This window comes from Xiphophorus hellerii, chromosome 14 (genome assembly GCF_003331165.1).
Source record: "Xiphophorus hellerii strain 12219 chromosome 14, Xiphophorus_hellerii-4.1, whole genome shotgun sequence".
Taxonomy (NCBI): Eukaryota; Metazoa; Chordata; class Actinopteri; order Cyprinodontiformes; family Poeciliidae; genus Xiphophorus; species Xiphophorus hellerii.
The window spans coordinates 7,320,398-7,343,217 of record NC_045685.1 but is presented as its reverse complement, the minus strand read 5'-3'; the positions used below and the strand labels follow the sequence as shown (position 1 = coordinate 7,343,217).

Genomic DNA, 22,820 nt, shown 5'->3' with positions numbered 1-22,820 from the left:
ACCTTATTTTTTGTTTTATAGAGCTCTTTTTTAATAGCTGCTCTCTCAGTTGTTACCAGGATCACATATTTAAACCAAAAATTAGGAAAATTATTGTACTTTTAAATTCCAAGGACTAATTATTTCTATTTAATTATTTCTACCACCTCACTTGAAAAACAAGTGAGGTGGTAGTTTGTTTATTTTTTAGAATAGGAGACAAAAATAAATTCAGGCATCCAGATGTTTTTCAAATAAAAACACAAAATAACTTTATTATTAAAAAAAGATTTTCTCTGTGAGCCAATAAAACATTTATTTTGTTTTAATATTTTAATTAAATGAAGTAGAAAAAATAATTTAAAGGTCTTAAGAAAAACTTTACATTTTCCTAACGTTTTTGGGTTGAACGTTTTCTATTGTGTTTGATTGCAAAATATTTTGCGTCCTTCGTCTACACATTCATTTAAATCAGGGTTGCCCAAAGTGCAGCCCGGGGGCCATTTCTGCTCCTCGAAGTGATTTTGTGCGGTCCTCAATCATTATACAAAAATGACACCAACAGGTTTTTCCAGCTCAATGTTAAAACAAATCTTCATCACCTTTCAAAAAAAACCAAAACTAAATTAAAGTATTCTAAATATTAAAGTACTCATCTTTTATCAACCATATTTTTCACTTTAAATTAAATGTCATTGTGAACATTCAGTGCTCCAGTTTAGTAAACTCCACAATATAAAGCAAAAGTGACACATATTCTTTTTGTGTTGCTTTGAAAAACATCTAAATATAATAGAAAAACCATTAACAGAATATTATTTGCTTTTTTATTATTATTATTTTATTTTAAACAAGGCAAGCCTGGTAGGTTTTATCTTTCAGATCTATAATTTTGTATACCTTCCTTTTCTGTGGAAATCAGACTTATTTATTTTACTAAAATATTGTAATATTTTTATCAAAAATAAATCAAAGGCCCTCAGTTAGTGTATATTTATTTGATTTATTTATCAGCTTGTTCAACTGATCCTAAATACAGAAAATGTGCAAAAGAGTTTTTAAGCTTTGAATCTACAATGAATAACATACCTTTCATCCCCTAAAAAATGGATTTGATTTGATTTGATTTTTTCTCTTGGCCCGCAAGTACTTTTAACTCGACGGCATAACAAAAAATAGTAGCGTCAACGGAAACGCTTTTATTTTGAAATGACGTCACCGGATGAGGATGTAAAGCAGCCGCTAGCTTGACAGAAAGTAGCTTAGGCTGAGCTGGCTGTAGGTTGGGGCTGTTTTGACTCCGCTCGCTGTTCCCCATCGACGTCCTTCTCTACGTGGAAGCTGGTCGCTCTCGTCGGGGAGGTTTCCACACACCGAGGCGGAGGCTGAACACACCGATCTGCTTCAAGCAGAACCGATCATTAGAACCCAGAATCTGCTGATCTGACGCCATGGACCCAGCCAGTCAAGGTAATTGTTAGCTTACCGAGCAAGTTAGCACAAGTCTGCTCTCTCCCTGGCTGAAAAACGGCGTAAACAAGTTGAGAGCAGCTTGGTTTTTCACCCAGAACCCTGTAATAAAACAAAAAACCGTTTCCTCCGTGTTGTTTTACTGTTGGACCGGGAAGTTAGGGTGGGTGTTGGGAGGACGGACGGGCCCTCCGATCCGTGACAGGAACAGCAACAGCAGGTGGAGAGAAAGGAGGAGGATCGAGTTACAGATGTTAGCAGCTTCCCTGCACTGATTTCACTGACATTATCAGCTGATTCAACCCAGTTTTCACCACCTGAGTCACTGGGGTCCATTACTTCAACACATCCGCTTGTTTTAGCTTCTAAATCTCGTTAAATGAGTGATGAAACTGAGACCAGGTGCTGCTGTTTGGAGAGGAGGAAACCTCCTTTCTGCTGTGTCATTAACTCCAGCTGACCTCCACACACCCCCAGGACATTCATTTTTAAACATTTATTGAACTTTATTCATAAAATGAACAAAATAAAAAACAATAGAGTGGAATATTATGGGGGGAAATTGAGGTGTAACAGCAGGAAAGAGACAGGAAATCGAGGCATATAACTTCACAAAGATAAAAGTGTTAAAAAATGTAAAACTAAACAAAATTAAGAATAATATACTGCGAAGTAGGGGCAAAATTACAATCTAAAATATTCCCAAAACAATGTGTATACACGAGAGGTCTTCAACATGGGGGTCGCAGTCCTTAAAGAGGTCACAGAGATGCTGCAGGGGGTCATGAGATTTCTGATTAGACATTTTTTGTGTATTTTTTTACACATTGACATGAATCCAACATAACAAATTGATAAAAGGAGGCATAAAATAATATATTTTAGTCAGAAATGCTAAATTCTGTTCATTTTGCTAAAAGTTCTGCTCTTCAACTTTGTTCTGGGCATAGACATTGTTAGACCATCGCTTTTGCATTCAAAGTTATGTTTAAATAAAAACATGTAAGGAAAAATGGTCAAATTCAATCAAATTCAGATTATTTTTTAGGAACTATGATACAAAAAGAGGATTCCAGATATTTTTCTAGCCTTCCTGTTGAGAGTGGTGGTTAAATATTGATGATGGGACCAGAGATGACATCATCCTGTAGTGTCAGAGAGCCGTTACCGTGAAACAGGACTTGACTGTAGGTCACATTTTCAATTAGCTCAGCATCTTGCGTTAGCATTACAGAAATGTTCCTGTGTGTATTCTAGATGATCTAGCTCTTTATCTGAACTCTGAGCTTTCTAAAACAGCTTCCAACATGTTCCATGATCGACGTTCGAAGCTCTAAGAATGAAAGCGGCGACTTTACGTTCTGCTCTCTCTCACTGTCTTACAGCCTTTTTCTCTCAATGTCGTAGAAAATCAACTTTCTCTTTAAGATCAGATCTTATGTTGCCGTCGTTCTTCTGACTTTAACACCTCACTGATACTGAAAATAGCTAACTTTGGCTCAATAGTAACTCCTATACTTGAAAGTGGTTTCCATGGCAACTTAATTTGCATCCACTGACTGTAAAAATATTTTTCCAGTAGAAAATGGGCACATTGCTAATAAAAAATATAAAAATCCAAACAATATAAGCAGCATAGAGAGGAGAATGATACTTTTGTCTGTACCTAGAAGCAATTCTGATATTTAAAATCGGGCCAGTTACAGTGGACCTCTGCCTATTTGTGTTTCATTATCTGGCAGATTTTTCTGTGGAGCGTAATTTAATTTAATTTGTTAAAAATGTGATTATTCGCAGACTTTATTTTCTCATATCGCATATCTAAAATATTCAAAAGAAATGCCACTAAGAACGTTGAAATATCCAGATGCTATGCTAACTGACGCGCTTTTGGCTGGTGATATGAATAGGATGTTTTATTTATTTATTTGTTACTTTCAGACAGTAGTTCTATGTAACTATGGCAACTAGGTGTTTGTTTCTTGTTCCTTTTTTCTTCTTTTTTTACAATCAGGAGTAGCTGGTTAACATAAAAAACTTTCATTTCTAAAGAAAGTTTAATACTTAAACTGGAAAACATTTTAGATATCCTAAATAAATTTACAAAACAATAATTGTTAAGATGGATTATGACGTCTCTGTAACCAAAATTGCATTTCAGAAAATTTGACAAGGAAAACAGGCAAAAGTTTAGGACTTGTGTGGGGGGGGAAAGTGCAAGCTAACCAGTTTGCTGTAGCTACCAGGTGTCAAATGTGTTTTATTTTTGCTTGTTTTTTCTCAAAATGCAGATTTTTCAACAAAAGAAGTCATGTGATTTATTGATTTATTGCTTATTGTGACAGGCTTAAGCATTTCCCCTACTCCAACATCTTTCAGACAGATTAAAAAGGGGCGGGAAAAAGCAAAGGAGGTGGATTAGCAGAGCTAGCTAATAATAATTGATAGTGGCATCCAGGAGATGTCGCTGTTGAGTATCATCTCTGCTTTGATAGAGCAACAGTCTTCAGTCAGAGGCTTCTTCTGATTTGTTGGATGACTGGCTGCTACTGGAGCGTAGAAAACAGAAGGTAGAAGAGCGTGGCGTTCAGTGGGCGAGGAGGATGACCTCACTCGCTCCACACCTCAGTGTTTGCAGACAGGTTAGTCTGCTGCCAAACAAGTCCGCCCATTTACAGCTTTATCATAAATTTAAATTTTTTTTTTTTTTAGCTTATTGTTAAAAAAAAGGAAATCATTAAAACAATGAGTAATTCTGTCCCTGGATCCGTGTACCTCAGTATTTTAATTTAAATTTTTGTTTTTATCGGGGTTTTTCCTGCCTGGGATGGTGACGCCTGTATACCTTACAGGTGGAGTCACTGTTTGCTGTCAAGCTGTTGGATTACTGAGCTGTCGGCAGTTAATCCTGTCGTTTCCCAACATCAGAAAATGTTCAGCTGGTTTAGCCTCGTCACAATAAATCAATTAATCTCAAGATAAATGAAAACAAGCTCAATCATTTCTATTTGTAGGATTTATGGTTTTCCTCTTTCTGCCTAAAACTGGATGATAAAAGTCTTCAGTCTGTTTTTTTGGTCTAACCAGCCTGTTTGAGACTTAATATTTCATTTTATTTGTTGTTTCTGTTGTTTTTGTTTATCTATTCAGGATATTTAAAATGTCTTCCAGTATTATTATGCCACTACCATTTATATTACTTGAAAATGGTCTTAAAACAACAATATGATCATTTATCGGAGTAACGTCTGAAACTCTGTCAGATTTGTTGAAGAACTTTAATTACTGGCCACCATTTTCCCTGAATCTCTGGTTCAGTTTTCTTTGCTGCGTCTTGTGTTTATGTTACATTAACATTTGGTTGTGTTGAGCAGATTACAGCTGCCTGAAGCCCATTTCGATGTCGTTTTGCATTTATTGGAGACGTATTTTCTCCTTTCTTGGGTTCTGTTCCCCCCTCTGACTCAACCGAAGCTGCTAAAATTAGTCTTCAGGTAAATGACTCGACACTTATTCAGTTTCGTAGAGCGGCTATCAGACCTGCATGCCTGCACTGCAGGAATCCTGGACTCAGTTCTTTAAGGTTAAGGAATCCTAATCAGTGCACACTAACAGTTTCAATCTCTTAATCAATAAAGAATTCATTTGTTCATTAAGGCTTCAACTAACGATTACTCTAGTAAATGATTAATCGGTCGATTATTCTGATGATTGATCGATTAATCAGATTTTTCATTTAACCACAGAAGCCTTTTTATGCAATATATTCAAAGATTAAAATAAACAATTCAGTTCCTTTCTTAATTAAGAATTAAGAAAACAAACATTTTAGTTTGTTTGAACCAGGTGAAGCTAAAACTACCACTTGAGGAGTTTTGGCTAAAATATATTTACAGACAAAGATGTTTTTATCTAAAATGCTAAATGTATGTACATATATACAGTATATATATATATATATATATATATATATATATATATATATATTACTGCTCTGAAATGACTTATTTTTAGACTGTGTAATCCAGTTAATGATTAATCGATTTAGTTGATGATTATGTCTAAGTATTTGTATATAATACTTATTATATATTATATACTTGTATATAATCCACATATGTCTCATTAAGATTAAAGATTTCTGACCAAGACTGGCAGCAACACACAATTACAAATCAAAACTACAGATATCAAAACCTGATGAAGATACAATACAAATAATAAAATAAAAATAACATCAATGCAAAAATAGGACTAAAATACACCATGATATTAATCAAAGCATTTAAAAAAATACCTTATTTACAAACTGATTAAGAGTGGCCTGAAATACATTAAAAGGGAGCATTTCCTTCAACTGTGAGTTGAATCAGTAATCGATTAATCACGATTAATCGTTTCAGCAGTATGGTAAGCTGCTTTCTTAATGTAGTTTCCTTTAAAAATGTGAATGAAGAACATCTGGATCCTTTAAATTTTACTCTCTGTAATGTTTTCTAATCTTTTTTTTTTCTTTTTCCCATCATCCATTGCTGCAGATATCAACCTGAACTCTCCTAACAAAGGCAACAGCATGGATCGCTCAGACAACATTCCCGACGTTCAGGCGGAGGGCGCGGTGGCGGCGAACTCGGCTCACCCTCTCCCACCCGGCCTGACGGAGGAAGAGGCCGAGGAGCTCCACCTTGAACTGACGAAGGTCAGGAACCAATTACCACAACGGTGTCCAAAGTAGGGGTCGCAGGCCATTTAGAAAAGTTCTTACAGAAACTATGGTAGTACCCCACAAGACCCAAGAACCGCTGGAGTTCTTTTTTTGTGGTTGGTACAGGATACTGCAAAATTGAATTTACTGTGGGTTCCACTGGACGCACTGTCCCTTAACCCACCACCAGATAGGTAACAGTGGCCTTAGCAAACTCACACTTGGACAAGTTAATGGTCAGGTGTGCTTCAGCCAGTCGTTCAAACAGCTTGTGAGCCAGATGTTCTTTACGCCACATCATCCAAATATACAGCACACCCCTCCAGCCCAGACACAACCATGTTCATGAGACGCTGAAACATTGCCAGTGCGTTTCGCAATCCGAAACTCATTACAGAGTAAGAGAACAGACCAAAGGGAGTAATAAAGGCAGAAATCTCTCTAGCTCTCTCAGACAATGGAACTTGCCAATAACTGTTCAATAAATCAAATTTGCTGACAAACTGAGCTGAACACCTGATCAACACAGTCGTCCATGCGGGGCATAGGGTAAGCATCAGATTTTGTAACCATGTTCACTTTCCGGTAATCAGTACAAAATCTAAAACTTTTGTCAGCCTTCTCCACCAACAGACAAGGTGAAGCCCAGCTAGATGCAGAGGGTTCAGCAATACCATTATCATGCATGTACCGAATCTCGCCGTCCATGACCTTCCGCTTCTCTTCAGATATCCTGTAAAAATCTGTTGTTCCTCACCGACATCGATATCATGTTGGATTAAGTGTGTTCTACTGGGCACATCACCAAACAAACAGTGATATTCATTAAACATAGCAGTCAACTCAGCGCCCCCTCCTGAGACAAGTGTGCAAATGAAGGATCCAGATTCCTCAGTGCATCAGAATTTGTCAGCCTGCCAGTCAACAAACTTTCATTAGGTGGAATTACCCCATCGTTTTCAAGTGCAGACAAGAAACCTAAACCACCCGCTGTAGTAACTGCAGAGACAGTCTTATCAACCTGCGCCTCCTCACCTTTAATGGCAGACACCCGTGGATCCCGAGTGTGATATGGTTTTAATAAATTTACATGGCAAAGTTGTGTTGACTTCCTACGCCTTGGCGTTGGCAGCAGATAGTTTTGATCTGACAGCTTGCGCAGAACCGTAAATGGGCCTTTAAATTTAGCCTGAAAGGGGAGCTGAAAAAACAACGAAGTAATTAAACCAAAACAAAATCTACCATTAAGCTCCTTCTGCTGATATTAAAGCCAAGCAGAAAAGGTTTATCGTTTCACATGTTGATGTTAGAAATATTAAAATATCAAACAAATGTTACGTACGCTGGACGGCCTTTTAAATTGTTTAATTTATTATTTTATAAAGGAATCAAATTGTTTTACATCTTTTAATGAATTTTTAATGTTTAAATGAAATATGTGCAAAATGTGGAATTCTTTTTTATTCGATTAATTGTCAAAATAATGGATAGAATAATCGATTACTCAAATAATCATTAGTTGCAGCCCCAGTTATGAGGTTTTCTGGCTCATTAATATCTAAAACTTTAAAGCCTTTTTGGCTAAAATTCAACATTATTTCCACATTCTGATCCACAGACACAGCAGGTTCTGGTTCTGGCTCTGGTGAAAATCTGTTGAACGTTTAAAAGAACTTCAGCCAAAGTGGTTTTGAGAGTTTAGTGTCTGGTTCTAAGAGAGGAGCTGCTGCAGGCTGAGCTGTGCGGTTCTGATTCAGGTGGAGGAGGAGATCAACACGCTGCGCCAGGTTCTGTCCGCTAAAGAGAGGCACGCCTCGGAGCTGAAGAGGAAACTGGGTCTCAGTCCGCTCAACGAGCTCAAGCAGAACATCACCAAGAGCTGGCAGGACGTCCAGACCTCACAAGCGTACGTACCAGTAAGCCGGTCACCTCTCTGGTTCTGGTCCCAGAGGGTTCGGCTCATAAACCCAGAAAGTATTTGTGTTGTTTGCAGATGGATCATTTTAATCTCTACCTCTCCTTTAAACAGGATTTCCTTTGTAGAATAAAAGCGCTGAGGTTATTTCAGTCTGAGAATATTGCTTTTCAGCATTTATTACTTTCCTGGAAATTTTTTCTAAGTATTAAAGTTGAAACTTTTGACTTCCTGTGCAGCTGTTGGAGAATATTACTGCATTATTACGAAGAATCGTAATAATGCAGGCTCCATGGCTCCATGGTCTTATGCCAGTTTGGAGAACAAGAATTGTTGCCTAATAGATTTTACGAGTTTTGAAGTTATATTTTTCACCCTGGACACTAATGACGTTGCTAAAAATACTAAAGGTCACACAGAGCAGGAAGCCCAGATTATCAAGAGATTAAAGATGACGACAGCCATATATCACAAATTATACTGTCATTGCAATATTTCCCAATATTATTGTTGTTGCAGTACTTACCAATATTGTCAGCTCAATATTTACCAGTATTTTTCAATTTTATTGCCATAGCATTATCTTTCAATAATATTGGCATTGCAAATTTCCCAATATTATTGCCATCGCAATATGTTTTAAAATTGTTTCCATTCCAATATTTTTCAACATTATTGCCATCGCATTATTTCCCAATGTTGTAGTCATGCAATAATTCCCAATATCAGTGATATTGGGAATTATTATTGGGACATTATCATCGCAATATTTCCCAATGTATGGGAAATCACGATTTCCAAATATAATCTTCATTGCAATATTTTCTTATCTCTTGTATATTATCTGGATGCATTTGGATGGACGATATTAATCTTCACTCTGTGGAAATATTGCCGACATCTTCCAGATGAGTTAAGACTAAAGATTTGACCCCCTACGCTTTAATTCCTTCAGTCAGGAAGTTGATTTGCAGCGTTTCGGACCTGAACTGTTCGTAGCGACGCAGCTTTAGCTTAGCTGCGGCCCCCTGATGGACGGCGGCTGCATAACGCGCTCCTGTTTCTGTTTGTAGCTACGTGAGAACCACAGAGAAACTGAGCGAGTGGAATGAAAGGGTGACCAGTTCAGATCTGTGAGTTTTACCAACTGTTTGCTGCTCATCTGGGCGCCGCTGTTTGCTCTCTCACGCTCCGACTCACCCCCAGTGCCTCACTCCTCTCACCTTCTAACCATGTTTGCAGTGGCTGCTGCTAAACACCGGGTCTTATAAAGTTGGTGTGGATTTGTTTGTTAACCTGAAGCCTCCTCAATATAACTGCATTAATCTGCTGATTTTGTTTGTAAGAAAATGTAGCTTTAAGTGTAACAGTCTGACTTTAGATCTGCTCTTCTGATGATTCTCTTGGACATTTGGTCCGACTTGTATCACGGAAGTGAGATTCTTTCTTCTTACAGTTCTAATAGTAACAGAACCGGGTCCAAATCTGACTCGTTTTTCCACTCACCCATTAGTTCACCCATTAAGGCTTGATGTGGTTCAGGAGCATCTCTGGATCCTTTAGTGTGAATCAGTTGTTTGTCTTGTATCAGCAGATGACTTCCTCTCTCTGGATCAGCTGTTGGCTCTTCCACTTGGATTGATCACATGTTTCCTTCTCTTTCCTCCCTGGACAAAATCTGGCGGATATTTTCAGCTTCTCTCTCTCAGTTCTGGTAGCAGACGGTGTTTTTCCAATCTGAATGCTGCCTTTGAGTCATCACTGCGAGCGTAAATTTATCTCCTGATTCTAATACGTCCAACTGCAGTCAATCTGACTGCTCATGGTTTCACTACCTCTAATTAGTTTGTTTTGTAGACTTTTGTTCATAAAGGTTTTGGTTGAGGTGTTGCATGTTTGGACAATCATTCCCTTCGCTTTTGGATGTTTTTTTATTTTTGGAAAGTTATGATGAGTAACTAAGGCAACCAGGAGCAGCTGATCAGTGGCTCAGAGCTACAAATAGGAGCTCAAATCCCAGAGGAGATGAAAAGGTTTTATGGATGCAAAGAGTAATGATGGGCGAAGATCAAATCCCCTACTCCAACATCTCTCAGATTTAAAGTGGAGCTCCAAAAGTGAAGGTGGTGGATTAGCAGAGCTTGCCAACAACTGATGATGTCATACTGTTTAACATCATCTACGCTGCCTGGAAATGGAGCTGTTGGCATATCATAGCACCACACTTCCGTCAGAGGCTTCTTCAGATGTGTTGCAAGATTGACTGCTACTGGAAATCCTTCCAGGCAACAGCATCACAATCCACGACGACTCTTCTGAGACACTTTGATGTTTTAAGCTGAAGCTTTAAGCTTTAAGCTTCATCTCTTAATTTTTTTTGTAAAACTATGAATGTTATTGTAATGTTCTGTGGGGTTAATGAAAATCCTTAAGTAAACAAGTAAACAAACAAACCCAGTACTGGAACCCAGTAGAAAGAAAAGCAGAGATGTGGTGAAATTGCTTGTTCTGTTGGCCGGACAAAGCTGAAGTTAAGATAAAATGTTATTTATTTTTTTCCTGTTCAAACCTGAATAGAACCCAATTTAAGATGCTAAATGGCTTTTCCACTAGTTTTTTTTTTTTATTTGGGAAAAAAATATTCGCTGCAGCGTTTACAACAAACGGTCAGAATCTGCAGAATTTGAGGTCAGTTCTGGTCAGAGCTGAGACGCATTCTTCACGTCTCGGTGTGATTTATGCAAGGAGAGCAGCATAAAGGCGTGTTTGTCTTTAGGGAGTTACAGTGAGTGTTTGGACACCCTGCTTATCAGGACAGAGGAAAACCTTTAAAGGAGAACGGGGCTAGCTTAGCTTGATGCTAATGTCCAACTGCTGCGTCGTGTCCCAACTAAAAAACTTTTTTAAAAACAAAGGATATTCAAAGTGAGGCCATTTGTAGCCTCTGGACTGACTTTGTGCAACCAACAAACCTTATTTATATTAAAATTTACTTACAAAAATGTTAGATGCATCAACATTTCCAAGCTTTCTGGTTTCCTTGTTATAGCAACTAGAACCACATCTACTCATTGACTCTAAAACGCACCTTGGTGCACAAAAATCTGCTTTTAATTAATGTATTCAAAGTCAGCTAAATACAGCAAGTGTTTTCAAATAAAGACTGACAGATCCTATTTTTATTGCTGAGAATAGATGAAATATTTGTTCAGTTTTTAATCATTTTAGCCCAGAATAATAAGCAACTGGATGCCTTTCATTTAACAAGGAAAAAATGTGCAAACTTGATTTGAAGTTTTTTATTTTCAATTCCACTCCTACAAAAAATATCTGGTTATTTCATTTGTTTGATTAAAATAGTTCATGCTTATTGATAAGTAGGTAAAAAGCAAAATTTTTTAGTGATTTTAGTTTTAAAACATTACTTTTCAGCTGATGGTTTTGGCCAATCTGACAGAAAGTTTGGACATCCCTGGTTTAAGCATTGAGTTTATCTGCCTGACTTGCTAATAAACTGAACAGACCAGCTTTAGATTTGATAGATGTAACTCAACAGGATGTAGCTAACTGGTCTGGTCTCTGTTTTAACATTCAGCCACCAACACCAGCAGGTGACGGTGGCTCCTCTTGTTCTGTGGTTGCACCCAGAAACCAAGATGGCTGATTTTTCTTTTGTTTGCTGTTGAGATAATTGTGGATTGTATCTGTTTGGTGAAAAATGTAGGACAGGAGAGGCAGGCAGGCATGAAGCTTTTTATTTACCGTAACACACACACACACACACCCAGTGCAGGAAAATGTGTCTGTATCTCTGACACACATTGTTCCCCAGCGCCCTCCCTCGCTGGTCCCAGTGACCAGACAGGACGTGCAGACTGGACTAACTGGGACGAGAGGAAAATAATGTGAGATGCAGAATGACAGATGAGGAAGAGGAGGGAAATGTGGCTATGGAGTGCCAAGAGAACCAAATAAAAATGTCAGAGAGAAATTCACAGAGCATAAATTATAAAAACTCTGTGCTTTAATTGTTATTATTTATAGGGTTGAAAAGTAAGGACAAAATGTCACAATTTTTTCTTAATTTTCATGTTATAGTTGAAATTTTTTTTAGAACAGAGTGACGAGATTAAAGCAAGCAACTAGTAAGCAGGGGTGCAAAAGTACACAAAACTCACACTCTACAACAGACAGTTATTTTTTAATGAAGAGAATAAAGTCGTAGTATTAGTTGGAAAAAATTCACCATTACCAGAAGAAAGTAAAAAACTATTTAAAAAAAAAAGCTTCGATAGAGATATCAAGATCTGATGTCACATTGTTTGGTTCTCGTGTTGAAAGAGACTCAGTTGTTTGCACAATCGTTTCAAAGTCCTGCTGCTAAGGATGACTTGATGCTGAAGTGTTGAAATATGAAGTACCTTCTTATTTTTAAAACTGATACCAAAGTATAACATCAAGATGCTCAACATTCTTCAGTTTAACTGTATTTAGTATTACTTCATGCTCCTAACATTATGACTTTATTCCAGTATGAATTTATCCTAGCCTTATTCCGACGTCATCTTAGCGTTTTTCCGACTTTATCCTCATATTATTCAAACTTTGTTTTTCTGTTATGACTTTATTCTCGCATCATGAACTTGTGTCATGTTGCTACAACTAATAAAAGTATTAGGACTTTTATTGTACGACTTTTCGTAATGTTACAAATTAATTCTCACATTTTGACTACATTCTTGTAATTTCAACAAAAAACTTCTCTTGCTTCGGGCTTGAATAATTTTTCATTTCTGAAATTAATTTGATATTTTCCCCAAAAACGTATCGAACTGTCTGGAGGCTTATATCGGTTTTGCTGAATTGTTTTTAAGACACATTTGTTTTAGTACAAGCATAAAATAATGAAAATCAAGTTTCCACTGCTAGTTGGAATGTCAGTCTTGGAGATATTGGTGGCCTTGATAAGATGTTTGTTGTATTGAAGTTCACATTTTCCTATCAGTTTGAAGTAAGTGTCTTCTTAAAGTTTAGCAGCTTTATGATCGTCTTCATGTTTTCTACCTTGCGGTCTGTCTCTAGTAGGTCGTGTTGGAGAGCACAGTGGAGTCGTCATTCAGCGTGAAGGCACCCTAATAAGTCCAGCTCAGACATTTATAAGCAACATCCTCCCTTCCTCTGTTCAGACTGTTTTCTCTGAAACAATTACAGCACAGATCTGCCCAGTGTGATGCTGTGCTGCTGTACTGTAAGCTGCATTGTGCTAATGGAGGTCAGAACATACAGACTCGTCTTGTCCTTGCTTTACGTCTGTATTTGGACCAGAACCAGAATCAAAACGATGGTTTTTATGCAGTAAAAATGAGGCAGTAAATTGTGTTTTTGTTCCATTTTATCACTCCTCACTAATGAGTGAGTAAGCTGATGTTTTGATCTGCTAAAGCATGAATCATTGGAGTATAAATGTGGGAGGATTTCCCTTCCTGCGTTTCCAGCCGTTCTGCTGCACGTTGTTATCTTTGCCCTCCCTGCTTCCTGAAACGTGGAGCTGGTCAATAAACCGCCTGTTTATTTGTCACACAGTCAAAGACCAGCAGTTATCTGAAGACAGAACGCTGATAGTATTCAGGAAAGAAAAAAAAGACAGTTTTTAGATCAAAACTTTATTACTCAGCAGTTTTATTCAAAAGTCATGTACTTTCTAATCTTTTTGTTTTTCGTTAAATTTCAGCGCCTTGTTGACAGTAACATGGAAAGAAGGACTTAACTTTAAGGCTCAAACGATTACTCATGATTGTTTATTCAAATAACCGTCAACTAATTGTGAAAGGACATAACTTTAGTAGAGCTGAAACAATTAAGTGGATTAATCGTGACTAAGCGATTATTCAAATAATCATCAACTAGTTGTGTAATTAATTGTGAAAGATTGATTAATCTGAATCGATTAATCCGACTAATCAAATTGATCCAATTAATTGAATATTGAAATAATCGTCAACTAATTGTGAAATGACATTACTTCAGTTGGGCTGAAACGATTAATCAGAATTATCTGAATGATTGTGATTAATCAATTCATCAACTGATTGTGTAGCTAATTATGAAGGCTGAAACGATTAATAGTGATTAATTGATTATTCAAAAAACTCATCAACTAATTGAGTAACTACTTGTGAAAAGATATAACTTTAGTAGGACTGAAACAATTAAATGAAATCTGAGGAATGTGCCAATTTTTTTTCCAATTAATTGTCAAAATAATCAATAAAATAATAGTTTATCTTTTCTTCATGTTAAAAGGGTGGTGAAATATGATATCAGTTGTGACAGCAATATTAATATTGGCCACCTGTACTGGCCCAAAGTTTCATATTGGTGCATCACATATTATTAAAATGTTACTTGCATTTTTTTATTTACAAGGCAGTGAGAAGAAATGTGAAAATTTTGCTGTATCCTCAAATACTTCTTTGCTTTATTGTAGTTGGGAAAATGATTTTCATTTTTTTTAGATTAAAACCGTTTTAAAACCGGGAGTAAAGCAATGGTGCCTTCACAGACTTTGGTTTGCTAATGGAGTAAATAAACAAATGGTAGAAATTAGTGAATGACTGTTAAAGTTCTTACATATATATATTCAAATATAGATCTATAGATCTATACTGAGAGTTTTTCAGGTGTTAGGATTATTGTTTATTATGACTGTGTCTTCCTTTGTGTCATTATCCCGCTGTTGTGTCTTCAGATATCTGTCTGCCTCAGCCACTTTGGATGACATTGCCCACTCTGAAGCGTGAGTTAATCCTTTTTTTTAGTTTTTGCTTGTGTTTGGCTTTGCAGATGAGCTAAGGTTTCTTTGAGTTTCATTTTGGGAGCTTTTTTCTCCATCATTTCTCTGTTGTCCATGCTCTGTTTTCTGTTTCTATTTGGTCCAGTAGTTAGCTTGGGTTCACTCAGGTTCTGGTGTTGGAGGCCATGTCATGCTTAGGGGATGGTGGACTCTAAATAACTAACATGACTTTCATTTAGGCTGTTTATTTATTAAGCTGCAGTTTGGCAGGATGCTGAAGGTTACTGAGGATGATGATGTTGCTCAGATCTGGAGAATTAAGATTTAAACAAAACACTGAATCCACGAGGATACATCTTGGATTATATTCCAACTCTGGTTTCCTGTAACCCACCACAGTTTTGTGATATTTTCTCTCTAAAACTGCATTGACGTTCAGGTGACTTATCCATACGATCCCAGATCACAATAAAACCTGAACTCTGTGAGCAGTTATTAGACAAGTAAGTATCTTGACCCATCATATTTTTCCTAACTCAAAGCTGGATAAACTTAAATAGTTAATGGATTTAAAGTGGACGTATTATGAAAAATTCACATTTTACACGTTTTTGTTCTTCCATTTCGGTTTCTAATGCTTCTAAACGCAGTCCAAGTGCTTAAAAACTTTAAAAATCCAACTGTTTTTGGGCAGCAAGTTCATGTTTTTGGGTGTCTGGAAAATAAGACATTTCAAAAACCTGTGGAATGTGATGTCACAAATCAGCAGGCACTGCCCGTTACCTAGCAACCCCAGCAGAACTCTTCCCGTTACCCAGCAACCCCAGTGGAACTCATCCCGTTACCCAGAAACCCCAGCGGAACTCTTCCCGTTACCCAGCAACCCCAGAGGAATTCCAGCACGTTTGGTCAGCTGGTTTTACCACTGTATGGCTGCAGGAAAAGACAGGCGTTTTGTTGTTGACTTACCATCCAGACACAACTTCCTGCATTCTTGTTGATTGTGCAGGAGTTTCCTCTTCTGCTTTTCAAAGATGAATGGTTGCATAATTATGCATCTGTTTGCAGCCATTTTCACCTGTGAGTGTAAATGTTGAGTTGGATAAAAAGTTTTGGTGTTAGGATGAGTTTTTTTTGCTTTGTTTGTTTTTTCCTTTTCTTTTTTTTCCCACGAGTCACGTGATCAACAACTGGATGTTACTACTGCTGGAAACCACAAAGAAAAAGACGACAGGAAGTCATCTGAGGATGATGGCGTGACATGGTTTTAATGGTTTTAATTACCATGTGAACAAACTTATTCACTTGTGATTCTAATTACGTTGATATTGGAAACATTGCAATTGCTAAATTTTGTTTTTGCAACATCAGCAGAATATCTACATTTGTAATGGAAATGCACCTATTATGAGCTATACTGCAGGCATAAAGGACTGCTGGCATGAAATATTTAGGATGTTCACGTGTCATTTATTTGTCAATAAACAGAAAGTTAATCACAATCAATATTAAGCAATACTGATGTTTCTCATATCATGCAAATGTAGTTCCACTCTTTACTTTGTGCAATTTCATGAGTAACTGAGGTTATCATCCCATCAACCAATTTCTCTGTTTGGCTTTTAATCCCAGATTGGAAAGTGAAATACTGCAATATTTTTCTGATTTTTGTGTTTTGCTGCTCATTGAATTAATCAGAAATGAGAACTCACTTTATTTGCTGAACATGTAGGTCAACATCTTATTGTGCTTATGTTTTTATCATCTAAGCTCTTTGAACTGCCTTGTTGCTGAAATGTTCTACTTTGCTTGACTTGAGTTCAGTAAAAATCAGATAAATTTCAGTGCATGTCCACTTTGAAGCATAAAACAGGAAGATCTTGTGGGTTAAAAACTACCCTCACTGCTGAACCCACAGCAGCGTTTTCCCTTTATTTGTATTTTAGTTGTTGAATTAAAACAAAGTTTGGTTTCATTATGCTAATACATGGTATTGTCATGCTTTGATGCTTTGCATGTTTAACCAGTTTGATGGACTCTTAACTTCCCCTAATAATCACTCCTGATGCTCCTGATTAATATTTGTAGTAAATGCAAAACTAAAGCTCACAGAGTAAATATTGAGTTAGAAATATGAAGGTTAATCATAATTTTTCTGACATTGTGCAGCTATTTCCCTTTCTTCAGTTACTGCTATCATTTTGTCTAGTCTGCTTAAGCCAATGCTGCTTAGTTTGTTTTCTTTTTTAAAAAGAAATTTTCATGGATTATAGAGGAAAACACTGTAATAAAGTTGTCAAAATGGCACATAAACTATTTTTTAATGTATTTTGGGTATTAACTGAAGTTCCCACACCCTATTTCCTTATTTTGCTTCACTCTCCCGTCAGCCATGTTGCTAACTTTCTGTATCCCTTTGTTTTTCCTTCGTTTTTCACGCTCTGGCTCCATCTTGTTTGTTCATCCTCGCTATTCTCTTTCTGCAGATACAAGAAAACCCAGGAGACTCTTTCTGAGGCGGGATCGAAGACGAGCGCCGCTCTCAACACGCTGGGCACGGCCATCAGCAGGAGGCTGGGCGACATGAGGTACAAACACACACAAAATGGCCGACCTGATCTGCTGGTGGGAAAGTTAAAACGAAGTTCTGTAGCTGGTGAAGCCCAGTAGAAAACACAAACTTATACACATAAAACCAACTAAAAGTTGGGGGTGTTTGGCTTTCAGGTGAAATTTACGGAAAACGTAAAAAAATTCAAGCTACAATTATGGCTGACGAACGTATCAGGATATAAGCGTTTCTTATCAGTCTATTGATAATTATTGATTAGTTTTTGATTATAAATATCTGAAATACAGCCGACCTGATGGAGTGACCTCTCCTGTTTTCACCCCAAGCCGTTGTTTTTTCTTTTTAAGCAGTTAGGAGGCAAAACTTTAAACTGCTGCTGTGGCAGTTGCCCAGCAGGTTGTTGCTAGGCAACCACAGAGTGAGTGGGTTAGTTAATTCTGCTCACTTTGCTTTGCTAGCCCCGCTAGAGGTTGAACAGCTCAGGTGTTTCCTCTGCCTACGTCTGTGAATGTTATTGAATATTGAATATTCTACCAGATGTATTTTTGATACAGCAGCAAAAGGCGAAAGTTCCCGCAATCCAAGGTGAAACCCAACAATCACAACAGAGACAACAGCAACAAAACTTGAACATTTTTCACTGCTCTTGGGATAATTTTCCTTTGAATGGTCCGATATCAATTCATAAAAAGTTTAAAGGGATTCTTCTAATCCGTTTTTTACGCATTAACACCATGTGACTTTTCAAATCAAAATGGCGGAAGCGGTAAAAGCACCGCCAACAAACCTGAAGGAAGATGCCTGGAAATATTTTGGATTTTAAAAACAGGAAGACGGTAATAATTTTTTTGGCCTATTAAGTATCACTTTTAAGTAGATAATAGCAAAATTTTCCTGAGCTTTTCTGGGCTTGTGGGAATGCACCTGTTAAATACCTGTTCTGATGAAAACAGAAACTGTATCAGCTGAACAGTTGGGCAAAAGCTTCAATAAGGAAATTTCACCCTAAAACCGAATATTTCACTTTTTTTTCCTGTGTTTGCCACCCGAGCGTCCAGCTAGCCTCTTCATCTCTGTTTCTAACCTTCGTTGTTGCTGCTGCACTCCTGCATGTATAATTCAGATAGTTTTAGTTCTGCATGAAACTCTGAAGTCTGGGGTGTCCAAAGTGCGGTTCAGGGGCCATTTGCAGCCCCTGGACTGATTTTGTGTGGTCCTTGAATGACATAAGTTTGTCCCACTTGAAGTTTTTTTTTTTTCTCCCCCAATTATTGCAAAACGATCTCACAAGTTAAAATATTTGTTACTGCACAAACTGTTCATCTTTTAAAACCATCTCTTTAATTTCATGGTAATAGGATGATGTTTATCCAGTTAGTGCACTCAAATCTGGTTTTATTAAATATTTTTCAAATAAAGAGTGACTAAATAATGTTTTGATTACTGAGAATACACTAAATCTTTTTCAGTTTTCTTCAGTAAAAATACATTTTGTAAAATGGTTTTTGTTTTTCTATTAAGGAAAACATGTGAAACCATTTTTTTTTTTTTTTTACCCCTCCAGGGGGTCTTTTGTGGGCTCTAGTGTCCCTTATATGATAGTAGGCTGACAGGAAAGGGGGAATGAGAGGGGGGAAGACATGCGGCAAATATCGTTGGGTCAGGGAGTCGAACCCGCGACGGCCGCGTCGAGGACTCAAGGCCTCCAAATACGGGTCGCGCTAACCGCTACGCCACCATGGCACGCCCATGTGAAACCATTTTGAAGTAAAATTCCTTTTGACTATTTCCCTTGTTCAATTAAATATTTTATGCTCAGTTTATTATTTGTGATGTGATTAAATGATTTGACCTTGTGATAAAAAGTTTGGACGCCCCTGCTTTCTAAGTGTTGCTGTAGTGGAAATATTTAAATTACTAGAGTTTTTAACATTTTTAGAGTGAAATGAGAAGTAGAAGTTGTTTAGTTTCTCCTCCCTATTGTGTCATGATCACTTCACTTCTGCCTTGTTTTTATTCTATTTTTTTATCTCACCGAACCGGTTCTGGTGTGAAACCGCAGCTGCTGTTTACTTAAGACCAGCAGCGTCTTGCAGATCTGAACCGTTCTTATCTTGCTGTCAGAAAACAGCAGCCAACATGTTTAAAATATTTAAATATTTGCTGTGGTTTTCCTTCATTTTAGACAAAAAACAGTGAAATTCATGACTTTACTGATTCTGGGTCCGCAGCAAACAGCTTCTGCTCTCTTATCTGCATGCCGTTCCTTTTTCTGCTGTTTTTCCGTTTTTTGTCCCGTTCCTGTTTCTGTTTGCTCTGAAGCCGTTGCCTCACATTGTTGTCTTGTTTTTTTGTTTGTTTTGTTTTTATTGCTGCCCGGTTCGATTGCAGAGCTCTGCCTTTCTCTAACTCCTTTAGGTAAGGCTAATGTTGGTTCAGATCAGGATATTCTTTAAACTTGGAGGCATTTTAATCTCTTCCGCTCTTTGCTTCGCTGTGTAACTCTTGGATTTTCTCCTTCCTTTAATGCTTTCAAAGTAGCAACTATTCCATTCGCCACTCCATAAGTATGCCCGCCATGAGGTAAAGTAACCGATGAGCTCCTCCTGATCTTTACAGCGTCTTTTATTTAATTACCAAGCTCGTTTTTCTTACAATTTATTACGATATCAAACTTTATATTTCTAATTAATTCATGTTTTTGCTCTTTAGAAACTCTCCAACCTTCAAGTCGTTTGAGGACAAAGTGGGAAACCTGAAGGCGAGTAAAACCGCAGAAATTCACGACAAACATTAAGAGCTTGAAATGTTGTTTTTCTTAACAGGTATTTTAATATATTTTGCTTGTTTTTACGCTAAAAGTCAATGAAAAATTGTTCATAAGCCAACTTCTCATGGTAATATGACCAAAATGAAATTAAGTTAGCTGATCATTTCTTTAAAAGAAATACATGAACAGGTTTTAGTGGCTACCGCTAACTAAAAGTTATGGTATGTTGGTTGACCTTTTATGACCTCTTTTATAACATCTTTAGAATGGTAGCGGCACAAATCAAAATTTTTGCAGCACAAACATTTTACACCAGTTTTGTGAAATTGGGAGAAGGTGGGAGGCTGGTTGACATTTCATGACCTCTGGAAAGTTTTATTAATATGTTTAAAATTATAGCGGCACAAATGAAATTTTTGCAGCACAAACATTTGACCCAATTTTGTTGAATTTGAAGCAGGTGGCGGAGCTGGTTGACCTTCTGACCTTTAAACTTTTATTAATATCTTCAAGGCAATAGACAAACAAAATATGTTTGCAGCACAAACGTAGCAGAGTTGATTGACACCAATTTTTAGATTTGAAGAGTGGGTGGCTGGTTGACCTTTCATGACCCTTTTAACTTTTATTAATGTGTTTAAAATTATGGCGGCACAAAAAAAATTGCAGCACAAACATTTGATGCAGATTTTGTTAAATTTGAAGAAGGTTGTGGGTTCGGACTTCACTCGGGTCTCTCGTCTGTCGCCGTAAACAGGAAGCAGAAAGTGCTGAGTCAGCGAACCGTCACAATCATTAAACACTCGTCCGTTTCCTGTTCTTGTCTTCGTCTTTCCTGTTGGTGCCGCGCAGCATAAGGTGGTGGGACCCAGAGGGAACGGAGACGCCGTCAGCTCCCCGACCGACACCACCCCGACTCGGGAGCACCCGCCCTTCGAGAACCCGCCCTTCTGAACCCACCGCACCGCCTCCTCATCCTCGCTGCCATCTTCCTCACGACCTCAGACTGTACTGTTATGGAGCCCTGACCTCTGACCCCTTCAGCAACACTCTGCATTTTGTCCTACGATCTGTAAATCCTGTTATCATCTCTCATTAAAATAATCATTTTGAGTCAGAAATCAGAAAAAGAAACTAAGAAATGTTGCGTTTTTCCTTCTTTTTGAACATCTGTTATCCTCACTGAAAGTTTAAAGCTTTCACTTTTCCTGCTCTCACACTGTGAGCACATATTCTGTCCGTTTCCTCTTTAAATGCAGATTTTTGCTTCACCGTTTGATTGAGGAAATCTTCGGTCTCAGCATGTTTGTCTCACCTCACAAACCCTGCAAGCAGCCACATCACACCTAAAGAAACTCACAAAAAACACCCAAGTTGTAAAAATTGCACCCATTTTGTATTATAAACTATTTTACACTGCTTTGCATAACGTTTTTACATAATTTTTATCAATATGTATAAATATATATGACTATATTATATCGTCGGTGGTAGTAATCAGGGTTGACAGCAGGAAACAAACACTAGTGGGTCAGTTTTTCTCAGTTCGTTACACTAATCAAACCAAAGCAACTGGGAATAAAAATAAAAACTGGTTTTAATTTCAACATTTTCTCCATTAATCCAACCCTGGTTTGTTTCTGCTCTTCTCGTCTGCTCAGATTTAGCTTAAAGAGGAAAACTTTACAGGTTTTCTTCATTTTGGTGTCAGTTTAGAAATATCTCACGCTGCTTTTTGCCAACTGGTATGTGAATGTACACAAGTTAGCCGCTGCTAGCAAAAACAAACTAAATTTAATGGCTAAAAAATGCAGAAAATCTGTTTTTTTTTCTGAACCTGATTAAAAAAAGGAGGAATTCATTTTGTTTTGCTCAAACAAACTTTGCATTTGTACCATTATGAAATATTTTCCTGCAGCTTTTCTCTTCCCTTAAGTGAAATATCTTTTAAGAATTGGAACTATAACTTCTCATCAAACTGCTTTAAGTCTATTTCGTTGTTACATTTTTATTTTATTTTATTTTTTGGTAGGTTAGATTTTGTTTTTCGAGAACTTGTACGCCTTCAGCTGAAGTTGCCAACGTTTGAATTGTCTGTTACAGAATTTTCTTTTCCAAATGAGAAAAAATGTGATTTAGTTGGAAATGTTTTCCCCACTGACTTAGAAGATTTAGATGAACCTTTTCTGCATTTATTTGTATTTTTGGAGACGGCCAAATGAGAACGGTGTACCTTTATTTTTTTTGTTTTGGGTGCCAAGGGAAGTGCAGCTTTACTCACTTTTTGTCCTGTCTTTGTCTCTGACTGGAAAGGGATGAGATTTGGGGAAATCATGCTGAAATAATTAAAGATCTCTGGTTTTGTTGTATATGTGTAGAGATCAATAAAGCATTCCTTTAAATGAAAACCTGATTTTGGCACCATATTTTATGCTTTTTTTATTTTTAGATCTGTTCTGCCTTGTTGAAGCACCATAACATAATTTCCAAACAATCTCAAGTTTAATGAATTTACGTTGTAATTATGAGAGGAAACATTTTCCTTATGGTTATTCAGATCTGGGTGAGTGTATCTTTTAAATAGTAAGAAATAAGCGTTATAAGATCTATGATATA

General features: G+C 37.3%; 1 protein-coding gene across 12 annotated transcripts; it reads left to right on the top strand.

Annotated features, from left to right (window-relative positions):
* Window positions 1-1,234: 1,234 nt before the first annotated feature.
* LOC116732366 (tumor protein D54-like) lies at window positions 1,235-22,617 on the top strand. 12 transcript variants are annotated; one of them, XM_032582480.1, is made up of 10 exons: window positions 1,235-1,449; window positions 5,988-6,148; window positions 7,912-8,060; window positions 9,143-9,202; window positions 14,818-14,865; window positions 17,349-17,450; window positions 19,826-19,852; window positions 19,976-20,017; window positions 20,147-20,195; window positions 21,057-22,617. In XM_032582480.1, exons 1-10 carry the CDS (start codon window positions 1,431-1,433, stop codon window positions 21,156-21,158), a joined length of 759 nt encoding a protein of 252 aa, XP_032438371.1. In that variant the 5' UTR covers window positions 1,235-1,430; the 3' UTR covers window positions 21,159-22,617. The 12 variants fall into 12 exon arrangements, with proteins under 12 accessions (XP_032438371.1, XP_032438370.1, XP_032438373.1 ...); XM_032582479.1 differs by having other exon boundaries at window positions 19,973-20,017; XM_032582482.1 differs by lacking the exon at window positions 14,818-14,865.
* Window positions 22,618-22,820: the final 203 nt, after the last annotated feature.

What these genes read in the sequence shown, in the direction of transcription:
- LOC116732366 (XM_032582479.1), top strand. An exon ending in AGGAGGCTGGGCGACATGAG is followed by an intron (nt 17,451 to 19,825) that starts GTACAAACACAC and finishes GTTCGATTGCAG; the next exon opens with AGCTCTGCCTTTCTCTAACT. An exon ending in ACAAAGTGGGAAACCTGAAG is followed by an intron (nt 20,196 to 21,056) that starts GCGAGTAAAACC and finishes GGTGCCGCGCAG; the next exon opens with CATAAGGTGGTGGGACCCAG.